This window comes from Pristis pectinata, chromosome 21 (genome assembly GCF_009764475.1).
Source record: "Pristis pectinata isolate sPriPec2 chromosome 21, sPriPec2.1.pri, whole genome shotgun sequence".
Taxonomy (NCBI): domain Eukaryota; kingdom Metazoa; phylum Chordata; class Chondrichthyes; order Rhinopristiformes; family Pristidae; genus Pristis; species Pristis pectinata.
Window position 1 is genome coordinate 10,659,148 of NC_067425.1, and position 13,883 is coordinate 10,673,030.

Here is a 13,883-nt window from a genome sequence, read left to right on the forward strand (position 1 = left end):
ACAACATTACTACCTGTGGTGAATCCCCAAATCCTGAATATTTAGAAAAGTGTTTGTTTTCAAAATTAAAAAGATGGTCAAACATCCAGGGATCCAATGTAATTATAGAATCACAGACCAATTAGTAAGTTTTTCTGATGACGCAAAGATTGGCGGAGTTGTAGATAGCGAGGATGGTCGCCTAAGGATACAGAGGGACAGAGATAACTGGAAAGTTGACCAGAGTGGTGGCAGATGGAAATTAATCCAGACAAGTGTGAGGTAATGCACTTTGTGCCATCTAATACTGGCCAGACATATGCATTAAATGGCAGGGACCTTAGAAGTGCTAAGGGACCTTAGGGTGCAAGTTCATAGATCCCTGAAAATAGTGACACAGGTGAATAGGGTAGTGAGGAAGGTGGTTAGCTTGCTTGTCTTCCTAGGTAGGGGTATTGAGTATAAGAGTTGGAGCTGTACAAGACATTGGTTAGCCCACATTTGGAGTAATGTGTGCAGTTCTGGTCACCACACTAAAGAAAGGATATGGTAGCAGTCGGAAGAGTGCAGAAGAGATTCACCGTGATGTTGCCTAGAATGGAAGGCTTTAGTTACAAGGAGAGATTGGATAGGTTGCGATTGTTCTCACTGGAGCGCAGGAGGCTGAGGGGTGACCTAATAGAGGTTTATAAGATTATGTGGGGCATAGATAGGATAGATAATCACAGCCTTTTTCCAAGGGTAGGGGAGTCTAAAACTAGTGGACATAGTTTTAAGGTGAGAGAAGGAATATTTAAAGAAGATCTGAGGGGCATGTTTTTCATACAGTGGATGGTGGTATATGGAACCAGCCACCAGAGGAGGTGGTAGAGGCAGGTACAATCACAGTGTTTAAAAAGCATTCAGACAGGCACATGGATAGGAAAGGAATAGAGGGATATGCACCAAATGCAGGAAAATGGGCTGTGTAGAGAGGGATCTCAGTCAGCATGGACAAGTCAGGCCAAATAGCCTGCTCCTGTGCTGTATGACTTTATAACTATTTCTGAAAGCAAATATTACTTAAATGAATATCGTACTTATTTAATAATAGCTCATTTATTAAAATGCACATGTTTACCATTAATGAACCCGATATTACAAGTTAAAGAACAATCAAAAAACATGCAGGTGCTGGAAATCTGAACCAAAAACAGAAAATGCAGGAAACCCTCAACAGGTCAGGCAGCATCTGTGGAAGGAGAAACAGAGTTAACACTTCAAGTGTCTTTCCCAGATAATGCCTAACCTGCTGAGTGTTTCCAGCATTTTCTTCTTTAATATTAAAAGTTAAGTGCCCAATATATTACCCTCAATGTATAACAAGTATTGTGAACCATATTGTTTGGCCCCAGAATATGAATAGAAATTATCAATTTCTATTTTTTTTCCATTTCTCAGGGTTACGGCGTTTTCTAACAGCAGTTAATAAATAAATTATTTATAACCTATATACATATGATCTGTGAAATGCTTGAAAGTACATTAGCTTGTGACTGGAAATGTGGGAATTCAACTAACCGGGATCCAGGGTCCCTCGTCCCATTGGCCTCCCGTTGCCGAGAGCGAGAATCTACCCATGACGCTGCGCGGTCGGCTCCTTTCGGCGTTATTTGGTCACCTTCGGCTCTGTTCGGTCCTAATCGGTCACCTTCGGCTCTCCTCGGAGGATGGCCGCGGACAGGGACTATGAGGAGGAGGAAGTGTTGGTTTGACAGCTCCCTCTTTCCTTCTCGAATAATGAATGAAGCGAGCTTCGAGCCACCGGCAGCTATGCACTGAAAGACCGGCGGCCCGGTTTCCTGCACCGTCCCGAACATGTCATTTTTTAGGCGAAAAGGTAAGGGGAAGGGAAGCGGGCTTGGTGACAAGGAGGCGGCAGAGCAGGCCCTGCTGCTGGGGTAGGCCTCCTAGAACCCTCTGCTACCCTGCTGCAGACGACACCCTCTCTCCCGGCCGGCGTGCTGAGCAGACCAGTTTTATTTACCAATATGCTGACTTCTTGCTGATATGCTGTGCATTCCAGTAGTTTTCTCAAACAGAAATATCCTTCCTCCAATTTTAATATATTGAAATCTAACCTGAGAATTTCAACTCACTAGACACCGCAAAAACTTCAGGGTCTCTGCGATCCCTGCTTAATATTGTAATGCAGTTTAATTGACTGTATTTAGTTGCAACTTGAATCACAACAGTTATTATTATGTATATCACTGAAGGGTTGTTGCTTTAAAATGTGGGTTGAGGGGAATGTAATGAGTTAATGTGCCAGATATTGGACGTTTCAAAACACTGAGCCAAGACTGGATTGCATAAACGTTAGATGAAGCATGGTTTGCTCGTATGTGCAATTTACTTACCTCACCTGTGCAAGACAGAAATAAGATAATTTCTCCTTTCTATTATTTTAATAGATTATGATGAAGAAATTCATGTGCTTTATATTCCAAATATTAATAAATTTGTTAGCTCTCAGTCAGGATTTTTGTGGAGCACCACAAAGGATGTATACCCTGTACTTCAGCTGACCATAAACCTTGAACTTAATTATAATCTATCTGTTCCTGGACAAACAGTGAATACTAAATTGACTAACCCGTGGTTGTAGATGCCAAAAGACTTCATGAGTACAATTCTGCTCTTTCTCAGTGCTGTCAGTTACAGGTTATCTAGCACTCTTCCACTTAGGTCAGTTTGCACACATGACGGTGGGAACTAACATAGAATGTGAATCACTTTGGACATTTTGTGAGAGACTTGATAAATACAAGTTCATCTCACTGGTTGTGTTTCTGTCCAAAGGATCACCCTTGGCTCCATGTGTCATTTTCAACCATGTTATTGTTGTTGCTCTAGAGATCTAAATGCAGGATCTCTGTTACTGAAAGAATGACAAGAGAACCTCTGTGATTAATGCAGCAAAACATTAAAAGGCATTAACAACCAAAAATCAACATCAAGCCAATGAGATGGATACTTGATCAGATGACAAATGATAGTTGTTAAGAAAAATCGTGTTTGAGGATAATGAAGCAGTGAGGCTTAGGGCCAGACTTAGGCTTGGCAGCTGAAGGCATGGCTGAATATAGGGGAGCTATTTCAATTTAAGTCCAAAATGGGAAGGGTGCAGATTTCTCAGATGGTTGTACAGTTAGAGGATTTTGAAATCAAGTATGTTAACTATAAGATGAGGTTGCTAAACCAGAGTGGGTCAGCAAGCTTGGGTGAATAGGATATGGGGCACATGAAGCAATTTAAATGTCATTGGGTTTATGGAGGGTAGAATGAGGGAGGCTAGCTCGGAGCATATTGAAGGAGAGAAGTCGAAAATGACAAAGATGCTGATGAGGGCTTCAACAACAAATGAGGTGGCAGAATCATAGTCATACAGCTTGGAAACAGGCCCTTTGGCTCACTGAGTCTGTTTAACTAATCCCATTTTTTTTTCTCCCCACATTCCCATCAACCTCCCTAGATTCCTCCACACTAGGATCAATTTACATTGGCCAATTAACCTACCAACTTGCATGTCTTTGAGATGTGGGAAGAAACTGGAGCATCCTGGGGGAAATCCATATGGTCACAGGGAGAACATGCAAACTCCACGCAGACAACCCTAGAGGTCAGAATCAAACGTAGGGTCACTGGAGCTGTGAGGCTGTAGCTCTATTAGCTGCGTCACTGTGCCGCCCAGGTGATGTTAGAAGTATGAATTTGAATAAGGTGAGGGCAAGGTCTGCAGTTCACCTCGGGGTCAAATGTGACACCACATTTGTGAACAGTTTGGTTCAGTTTTAGACCTTGCCTGAAAGAGAGATGGAATCAGTGGTTAGAAGATAGGATTTGCTATAGAATCTAAAGGCAACAGCTTCAGATTTTATAATGCTTAGTTCAGGACATTTCTGCTCATCCAGCACTAATGTCCACAAAATAGTTAGACTATATTGGGAGAGAACAGGATCAGAGGAGGTGGAGCTGAAGTATTGATTGGTATTCTCACTGTACATGTGGAGACTGATAATTTATTTGGATAAAGCTGCCAGGGGACAGAATGCAGATGAGAACAAGTAGATAATGGTACAGCTACAGGAAGATAAACTATTGCTGTTGAGTGTCTTGCTATGACTGGGTAGATAAGAATGGGTTTGAGCGGGAGCAGTCCCACCCTATTGAATGATGGTGGAGTGACCTCATAGGAGGTTGCCGTGCTTAATCATGTCAAAGACTTTAGGCAAGTTGAGAAAAAATAGGAAGGGAGAGATGACCTTTATTACAATAACATAGGATGTCATTTGTGACTTTGAAGAGTGATGTTTCATTCCCATGTCATGTGGAAACCTGATCAGGGGATTCAAAAATGTAACTGACAATTTGGACATGTCTTATATCAAGCATTTTTTAAATCGCAGGAACAGGATGCAAATTTAGAGGAGAAAGGACAGCATGAGAACTGTATTAATACTTTAAAAACAGTTATTGACTTGTGGTATGGGCTCTTACCATGCACAGCAAGATGACCATATTTCCCTACATTCCAACAGTGGTCATTTCAGCAATGATTAACTCTGGGAATTTTAAATTGCTTTATTTTTTTTAATTTATCTGCAAGCTTAGTGTCATATTTAACCTCCAGATAAACTCGAACCAACGATTTATCTGTATCAGCAGAATGCCTACGTAACGTGGCTAGCCTCCACCCAGTTTCAGCTCAACTGTCTCTGAAACCTTTGGCCATATTTTCATTGCTTTGTGGTGTTTTAAAGTGCTGCTGGCAGTCTCCCATCTCCTATGATCCACAAACTTGAACCGTACAGAAACATTGTTCATTCATCACTCTTGTGTTTGTGTACCTACTTTGGCTCCCTACTCAGCAATGCCTCAGTTTTAACATTCTTGTTAATATTTTTAAATCCATTCATGGCCTCACCTCAATGAACTACAACTCTCCCAGTCTGTGCTGCTCTCTTTTATGTCCCCATTTTAATTTTTTAACGATTGGTGATCAGGTTTTAACTGTTTATGCTGTGGAATTCCAACCATAAGCCTCTTTGCCCCTCTAACTCTCTCTCCTTAAATACACTGAAATATATTTTGATCAAGCTTTTAATCATTATTCTTGATATTTTTGTGGCTTTGTGTCAAAGGTATGGCTGAATGGTGTGCACAGCCAACATGCCTTCTGGATGGGATGCACCACTTGGTCCACATGTCCTCTCTTCCTCTCAAATCTTTCTGCTCTCTAAAAGTGTTGTCCTTTAGGCCAATCCCCTAGGTCTCTCTGTATATTTTTAAACAATTTATCTGCTTTTTCAAACGACTATTACAGATCTTGTTTCTACTCTCATTTCCTTAGGTATTCTCAATTTCCCACGTTTTAAAACTGTGCCCTATGTAAAATCATGTTGAATTTAATTAGGACTCCATAATATATGTCCAATATTTTACAGCTTTCTGAGGTCTGTGTGAAAGGGCCTCTTGAGAGACTCAACTAAAGAATTCCAAAGATCATTTGTGGAACTTATTGTTGCGAACCAATCTTTGACATAACCTCCTGCATGTGCTGTGTTTTTTTCAATCTAACCAAGGGCATAAAGTCCCCTTCTATTCAGCAGAACCTAATAGGAGCTAATCCATGGAATAATACTTGTACAGGAATGAATTAACTACCTAGTATGGACTTTAAAGAAGGAAAACCTGCCTGATAATTTATTTTTCCTTTTTAGGACTAAAATAGGACTGCAGATACTATAGTCGAAGTAGATATAAGAGTGGCGTGATTCTTAAAATTCTTAGTCATCACAAAAATATATTTAGTCACAAAAATAATTCAAAACAGATTGTTTTTAGGTTAGGTTATCCCTTGTTTAGTGATTAATATTTGTGTTGACAAAGTTACTCAATGCTTTCTAATGCCTACTTCCCCAAAAGGATTGATTTCCTTAGACATAATGTAGGCAATGTTACACAATAAATTAAAATAATCTAGCAATTTTCTGAAAAAATGTGAAATGTATTTTCAGTTGTGAGGGAGGACAGGTAAACAACAGACTTCAACAGCCCATCAGTATTCATCAGTGTGCTTACAATCACTGCAAGGCGAGACTCTCGTTATTTTTACCGCGCTAATACTAATTTTGCTCTGAAAATGATCCGTCTTCTACAAGAGAGAGATTCCCATTTATACAGTGCATTGTGGTCTTGCAGTCAATGAAATACTTTTAGCCATAGTTGTATTATAGGAAATGCAGCAGCTTATTTGCATTACAAAAAGGTCAACCACCCAGATCCTTTGACCAGGGAATTTGTGTTTTTTGTGAAGTTGGAGGATAAATGTTGGACAGAGAGCTGAGGATAACTCCACTGCTCTTCTCCGAAGCAGTTTGCGGAACTTTTGCATCTGTCTGAGAAAGCAAAAGAGACCTCAGAAATCACAGTTGGAAAATCTATATTTAATACTGCAACCTCCTTTGAAGCATGAGCATAAATTTTCTGCCCAATTCTTTAGAATGGAGCCCAAACCCATAACTTCCTGACTTGGGTGACCAATGTGTAAACCAACTGAGCCATGAATAACCAGAAACATCAAAAACAGTCAGAAACTTTTCTGGTTGCTACCAAATTGCTTTCTAAAGCGGAAATTCAACAAATATACACATATACTGCACCTAAAGAGCAAAATGTTCACAGAGGTTGGCATACTAGCATTATTAAATGCAGGGCATGCTTCCCTGGAAATAGGAAACATTGCATTACAGGTGCAATAAATGTATTTTGTGGGTTTAAAAACATAGGCCTTTTTCTTTTTACCCAAAAAAATCCTTCCTAAAGTTTACCCAATTGCATTGAGGTGCATATCCTTGGAAGGTGACAAATAGGTCTTAGTTCCAGGTCTAGAACTTCTGGGAGGCTTGGATGGAAAATAATGATTTGTGTTCAACAACTACTTGTGTTTATATAGTGCCTTTTAATGTAGTAAAATAAGCAGTTAATCCACTTCCCTGGAGTATTATCATAAAAAGTTAGGAGCAGGAATCAGACCTGGTGTGTATCATTATGCTTAGAAGTGATTAAAAACGTATGCTAATCGGTGAGAGATGTAATATGCAGTCAAATCTCACTTATGAAGAGGTGAATGAATCTCCAGAATCTCAAACAATGCAGGTGTAGAGATTGCAATAAATAGAGGCCTTTAAAGTACTAAATAATGTAAATCATGAAACTTGCTTCAGATGAATATAGCAAAATGAAGTCAAACTATAACTACATATGAAGTAAATTAAACCAAGTATTTTTTTTAAAATTTAAAATGTGATAAATGCTTGGAACAATCTACTTGAGGCTACAGAAACAGAAGGGTTAGCTGATGTAGCATAGCGGCCATTTTAGTGTCCTTGACTTTTCCTGTGCTTTTATGAAATCAGTTCCCTGTGATATTATCATACACTCAAATGCTCTGCATCTGGGTGCTGATGAAATGACGTGGAACTGCTCAAGGCAGATGCCTCATAAATATAGTACACAATGACCTTGTAGCTAAATTTGTCATTGTAAATTCTATGATGGGTGGATAATTCAAGCAGAGAAATAGAACATAACAGAATTGTTCAAATTTTAAATGATGACGGATCTTGGTGGTTGATTTTTTTTTCACAAGACAAATACTTGCTCAGATTGCTATGAACAACTAAATCAGAAGATTGAAATCTGCAGTACTAAAGTTATTACTCTAGGGTGGGGTGGGGGGAGAAATTAACACCTAATCTTGGTTCCCAAGTTCCATAACATGAACGTACTTGGATGCCGTTGCACACCTTGTTAACAGATATTTTCCAAAAGATATAAATGGCAAATAGTGACCAAGTCAGTTGGGACAGAATCTGTTTTGACAAGCTATGGATTGTGCTCTATTGATGCACTTCTCATCCTGGCCTGATGCAGAGAACTTGGGATTTTCGTCTACCTCTTTTTGTTGCCCATCACTCAGTTTCAATTGTGAGTTTGTCACCAACCCTGTACCTATAAAACTGTTCCAAAGTATGATCACTGTTTATATGAAGAAATACTTCTAACTGGGATCTTTCCTTTTACTGTTTTCTACCCATGTCTCCATATCTTGTGCCATTATTATAAAAGTGCTTACAAGTAGTTTTTCTATTGTAATCAGCATTTTGTATTTTAATAGATTCCCTTTCATTTGCTTCACATTGATACTGAAGAGCCAGGCTCTAGTGCTTTTGTTCGGAAATGGCTGATAAGTAGTATGTCTCTGCAACTCGTGTCATTGCATGTATTTCCATGAGAGTTCTATGGCTGTGCATTTGTCATTGATATAGATCTCCTGCCTTTTCTAGAAATACAGCTGATTCACACAATTACAGTCATTACTTCATATTCTAAGCATCAATAATGGTTTTCTTTTATTAATTATTGCTTCTAGCTTTCTCTGTTATCTACATATATGACAAATAACAATTGTTCTATGCACTACTTTGAAAGCAACAGAGCAGATTTGTGGTAGTCTTAATTTCTCAGTTTTTCATAGTTTGGAAGAGACTTTTTTCATTGTGTGCAGTTCTCTTGCAAACCAAATGATTTCCCTGAACTCTGTACTTGGAACTCTACCCTGAAGAACCCTATCAACAATGTTATTCAGCTTACAGCTTCAGTAACTTTTCCTTCAATTTGTGGTCAGAAATGACTTGAAAGCTGCCCTCCAACAATGAAGCCATGCAAGAAGGCCTCAACTGTGTTCAGCCTTCGACTGTTAAATGGGAAATGATGTTTGTGCTCCACAAGTGCCAGATACTAATCATCTCCAACAAGTGTCGAGTCACCTCTTTGTGATGTATCCTCCAAGATCAATATCTCAGAGGTTACCATTAACCAGAAATGTAATTCAATTAGTGATAGGCATTCTGAAGTAAGTGACTCATCTCCAGACTTTCCAAAACCTTTCCACAGTTAACAAGGGGAAGAGAGATTAAATGCTCTCCACTTGCCTTGATGGACACGGCTTCAACAAACTTGAGAAACTTGAAGTTGTCTTTATCTGTTACTTTAAACATTCCCTCCCTTCCTCACAATGGAGCCTGGACCGGAGTCTACAAGGTGCACTGCAGCATCTTGACGGGTTCTTTGATAGCATCTCCTGCCTTAGTATCCCTAGACTTGGATGGACGAAGGCAGTTGATACAGCAACTGTCAGGCAATGGTCTTATTTGGAAATATACTGCTGATCTTGTATTGTCACTTGAGCCCAAATACTGGCATTTCTTATCAATATAGCATTTGAGTATTCCTTTGTTGCACAGGCTACAGTAATTTGAGATGGTGGCTCACAGGATAATGGGGGATGGGTAGTAATAATGAGCTTGCCAGTGAATACTACAGTCTTTGGGCAAATAATGTATTAAGAAATAATTCGGCTGAGCTTTAAAGGAAAGTAATATTCACAGATCATTGTTGAATCAACACAGTTTATGTTTTGGTGTTTACAGGAAAATAAAGACCTGCAGGTCTATATCTTAGATTTATTTTTTCTTAGGCATTTGGGCAAACTGATATGTTTACAACAAAGAGAAGCTGAACAATTTATAAATTTCATCTAATTACTTGCATTCAACTTTCAAATCTTCTCTGGCCACAGGAGAGGTGCAAGGTGACAAGAGGATGGTGACCTACATGAAGGGCAGCAGGGATAAGCCTAGTAATTACAGACTGGTGAGCCCATCATTGGTAGGAAAATTATTGGAAAGGATGAATCTGCATGTGGGGAGGCAGGTATTAATTATGGATAGTCAGCATGGCTTTGAGTGGAGATCCTACCTGATGAATTTAATTTATTTATTTTTTGAAGAGGTGAATTAGTGTGGTTGATGCAGTCTATGTGGACTTCAGCAAGATCTTTGATAAGGTCCCACATGGGAAACTGGTGCAAAAGATACAAGCCCATGAGATCCTGGGCAATTTAGCAAATTGGATCCAAAACTGGCTTGGTTATAAGAGGCAAGGAGTGATGGTCAAGAGTTTCATTTGTGATTGAAAGTCTGTGGCTAGCTGCACAACTACTAGAGCTGCTATCTCAGGTTCAGTCCTGTACCATGATACTGTCTGCGCGGAGTTTTCACGTTCTCTCTTTAACCGTTTGTTTTCCTCGAGCATTCTGGTTTTCTCCCACATCCCAAAGATGTGTGGCTTGGCGGGTTAATTAGCCTGTATAAATTACGCATAGTGTGTAGGTAAGGGCTAGAATCTTAGGGGTGGGTGGGGGGGTGGTGTTGATTGGAATGTGGGAGAGAATAAGTTGCAGGGAAAATTAGATTGGGTGTAGGATTGTTCTGTGAGCCTGCATAGATTCAGTGAGCCTAACTGGCCTCCTATGTCATTTGGAACTGTGGATTGGTGCTGAACTATTGCTGTTTGTTGTAAATGCTAATAATGTGGATGTAGGAGGGACAATTAGTAAGCTTACATTTGACTTGAAGATTAGCTGTGTTGTTGATGGTGTGGATGGTTGTCAGTGGCTACAGAACAATATTTGATGAGATGGTAAAATAGGCAGAGCAATGGCAGATGGAATTTAATTCTGAAAAATGGGAGATGGCCTGCATTATTCAAAGGCATGGAATATAAGAACAAGTAGATTATGTACAAAATTAGGCCACAGCTGGAATACTGTGTGCAGTTTTGGTCACCACGCTATAGGAAGGATATGATTGTACTGGAGCGGGTACAGAGGAGATGCACCGGAATGTTGCCTGGGATAGCAGAGAGACTGGAAAGGCTGCATTGCTTACTTTGGAGCAGAGAAGGCTGCAGGAGGGACCTTATTAAGGTATACAGAATTGTGAGGGACAGAGTTAAGGTACATAATGAGAAACTTTTCCCCTTAGGAAAGGTGTCTAACAGAAGCCATATTCTTAAGGTAGAGTAGGAGATTTAAAGGGGATGAAGAATTTTTTCTCTCAGAGGGTAGTTGAAATCTGGAATGCACTGCATTGAGGGGTGGTGGAGGCGTGTACTTGCACAACATTTAAGAAGTATTTAGATGAGCACTTGAAATGCCAGCGCATAGAAGGCTAAGAACTAAGTCCTGGAAATTGGAGTTGTTATAGATAGGTACGAAATGACCAGGACAGGCACACTGGACCCTGGGATGGCTTTCCTTGATGCTTGACTCTGATTCCTAATTGCAGTTTAATTTAGTTAAAATAATTGCAGGATATGCACTGATACGTGACAGTTGGAAACCACAATGATGTGAGTGTTCAAAATTATGGCAAAGAATATTATTTGAAGTTGTTCTAAAAGTCTTTTTTAAAAAAAAGCAACGAGAGTGGCATTTGTCAGGAGTGGTGGGTTGTTTGACCTGGTTCATTTGCACTTTTGTTCAGCAGGATGGTTTAGGTTGTGACATCAAAGAGAGGTGGGGATATTTCACGTAGGATGTGCAATCTTCATGTAGAACATTTTCCAGGCCACTGACTTGATTGCAGTAGTGTAAGAAATAAATGTGTAAAAATGCAGCAGTAATTAATTTCTTTTCTGAATGTATGATAATATCTTTATTAGTCACATGGATACCGAAACATACAGTGAAATGCATCTTTGCGTAGAGTGTTCTGGGGGCAGCCCGCAAGTGTCACCACGCTTCCGACGCCAACATAGCATGCCCACAACTTCCTAACCTGTACATCTTTGGAATGTGGGAGGAAACTGGAGCAATGGAATGTGGGAGGAAACTGGAGCACCTGGAGGAAACCCATGCAGACACGGGGAGAATGTACAAACTCCTTATAGACAGTGGCCGGAATTGAACCCGGGTCTCTGGTGCTGTAAAGCGTTATGCTAACCGCTACACGACCGTGCCTGCCCATTTGTTAGGCACGTGTATGTCTCCTAGGATTATCCTGGGTCTGCTGTTGCTTTCCTTGCAGCTTTACACAGTACATTCAAAGACTTTAAGTGGAGCAAAATCAGAGATCACATCTAATTGCATTATTAACCTTCTAATTGGTAGCTTTTGTGTATCAAGCAGATATAATAAGAGACAAAAGACCACTTCCGATTATTTGGCTGATTATTATGCCTAGGATTGCAAATTAATTAGCTAAAGGAAGAAAAGTAGTTATGACCTTTCTATCTTGTTCTTTCTTAAATGAAATGCAATGTTATATAAAGGTTGGTTGCTGACGGAAGCATTTTGGTTTGCAGGTTGAGGAGTTTTGGGATTTGATACCAATTTATTGCCAGTTCTGATACTTTGTAAAATGATAAAAATAAAAGGACCAAAGAAAGGTATGATGAAATTCATGCTACAGTATTTATCCAAACCTGCAATGAAAATTTTCTTGCGGTTTTTGGAATACACTCTTCTTGCTCCATGAATACTGCCAATTAGAATTTAGCTATATGGTCAATTTTCTTTAAGAGCATGAATTTATTTGCTCATTGTTACTAGTGGATGTTCTTGCTGTGAAATGGGCATGCTTTCACCTGAATAAATTTGTAGGTGATATCAGCATAGTGGAGTCCAATCGATGAACATGTACTGAATGTTCTTGCTACTGGCAACACCTGTTCCTGATCTGACCACCACAGAATCTAAACATTTGTTAGTCTGATGGTCTTCTCATTGGATTGGTTCTTTAAATTATGCCTGAAGTAGGTGGTACATGCATCTTGCTGATTTGGGGCATTAACAATGTGAACTTTGAAGGTGCAATGTCTTTAAGTAGGTCATGAAGCTTTTGCTAGCAGCAGAGCTGCCGTGTTTATTTGTAGTACTACCATTAGAATCAGACCTGCTATTATCGCAGTATCATAGTTTCTACTAGCAACGGGGGGGCGGGGGGCAAAAAAAAACCTATTCTAGCCCATGGAGCCAGACAGTCATTTCCTTTGTTACTCATTGCTTAAGGAATCAAAATAGGAGTGATGTCTGTCATTTGGAAATATGGCTGCAATTTAGACTGTATGATGGAAAGGATGTAATTAAAGGTGCAACACTGAAACCTCCTTAAATTGAATTACATAGACTCTGGAGCATAAAAGCAGCCCATTGATCTACGCAGGGCTTAATGTTCCACACCAGACTCTTCCCACCCCTCCTCATCTAATCCTTTTATCTTCCGTATACTTAGCTTAGCTTTCTTCTGATGTTTCTGTGCTGGCTACCTCAGCTGCTTCACGTTGTGATGTTTCAGATTCTAGCCACTTATAATATGACTGCTCCTGAATTTACAATTGGATTTATCAGTGATTTATATTTCTAGGTTTGTGAGAAGCAATTCAAAACATCATAATATTGGTCTCCCCATCAACTGCTTTCATAACCTTAAAGACTATATTTGGAATTAGTTGGAATATGTACAGTTAGTGCATTTGGAAGTATTGGATGGGACAACTTCCCCAATATTTTTAAACAATCTTTTGTTTATTTTATCCCTGTTCCTGAGGTTCAAGAGTTTTCTCTCCATTGATGGTTGTTGGGACTGAGTAAGAGGCAGAACAATTGGCCTTGTAGCTTGAAGCTATTATGCCAGAAAGTAAATTCCTGAATTTCATTTAACAGGAGCAACAACATAATGTTAGCATTTTTTCTGGAATAATTTTTATTTCACTGCAGTAAGACGGTGAAGGTATTGCAAATTTTGTACTTTTGTCTGTGGATTCGTGGCTATTTTTGTATAAATTTGCAAGAACAGATATACGTTGCTTTGTATTGTTGACATCTGTGCAATTCATTAAGTGACTAAATCTGCTTTGTCAGTGAAACTGGTTTGACAGCTTATGATTCATTCCCTGAAGTATTACCAGTCAGAGTGTATTTTATGATTTTGACATTTTCCACGGGGGTGTAATGT

The 13,883-nt window shown here is 39.5% G+C and overlaps 1 protein-coding gene across 4 annotated transcripts in view; it reads left to right on the forward strand.

Moving 5' to 3' along the window:
* The first annotated feature begins 1,522 nt into the window (after positions 1 to 1,522).
* akap10 (A kinase (PRKA) anchor protein 10) overlaps positions 1,523 to 13,883 on the forward strand; it is a 71,405-nt gene continuing 59,044 nt past the window's right edge. For 3 of the 4 annotated variants that reach the window (XM_052036018.1, XM_052036020.1, XM_052036021.1), the window contains exon 1: positions 1,671 to 1,858. In XM_052036018.1, the coding sequence (XP_051891978.1) occupies positions 1,837 to 1,858 (22 nt within the window). In that variant the 5' untranslated portion in view covers positions 1,671 to 1,836. Of the gene's footprint in view, positions 1,859 to 13,883 lie in introns of all 4 variants that reach the window. The other variant, XM_052036019.1, reaches the window with a different exon arrangement.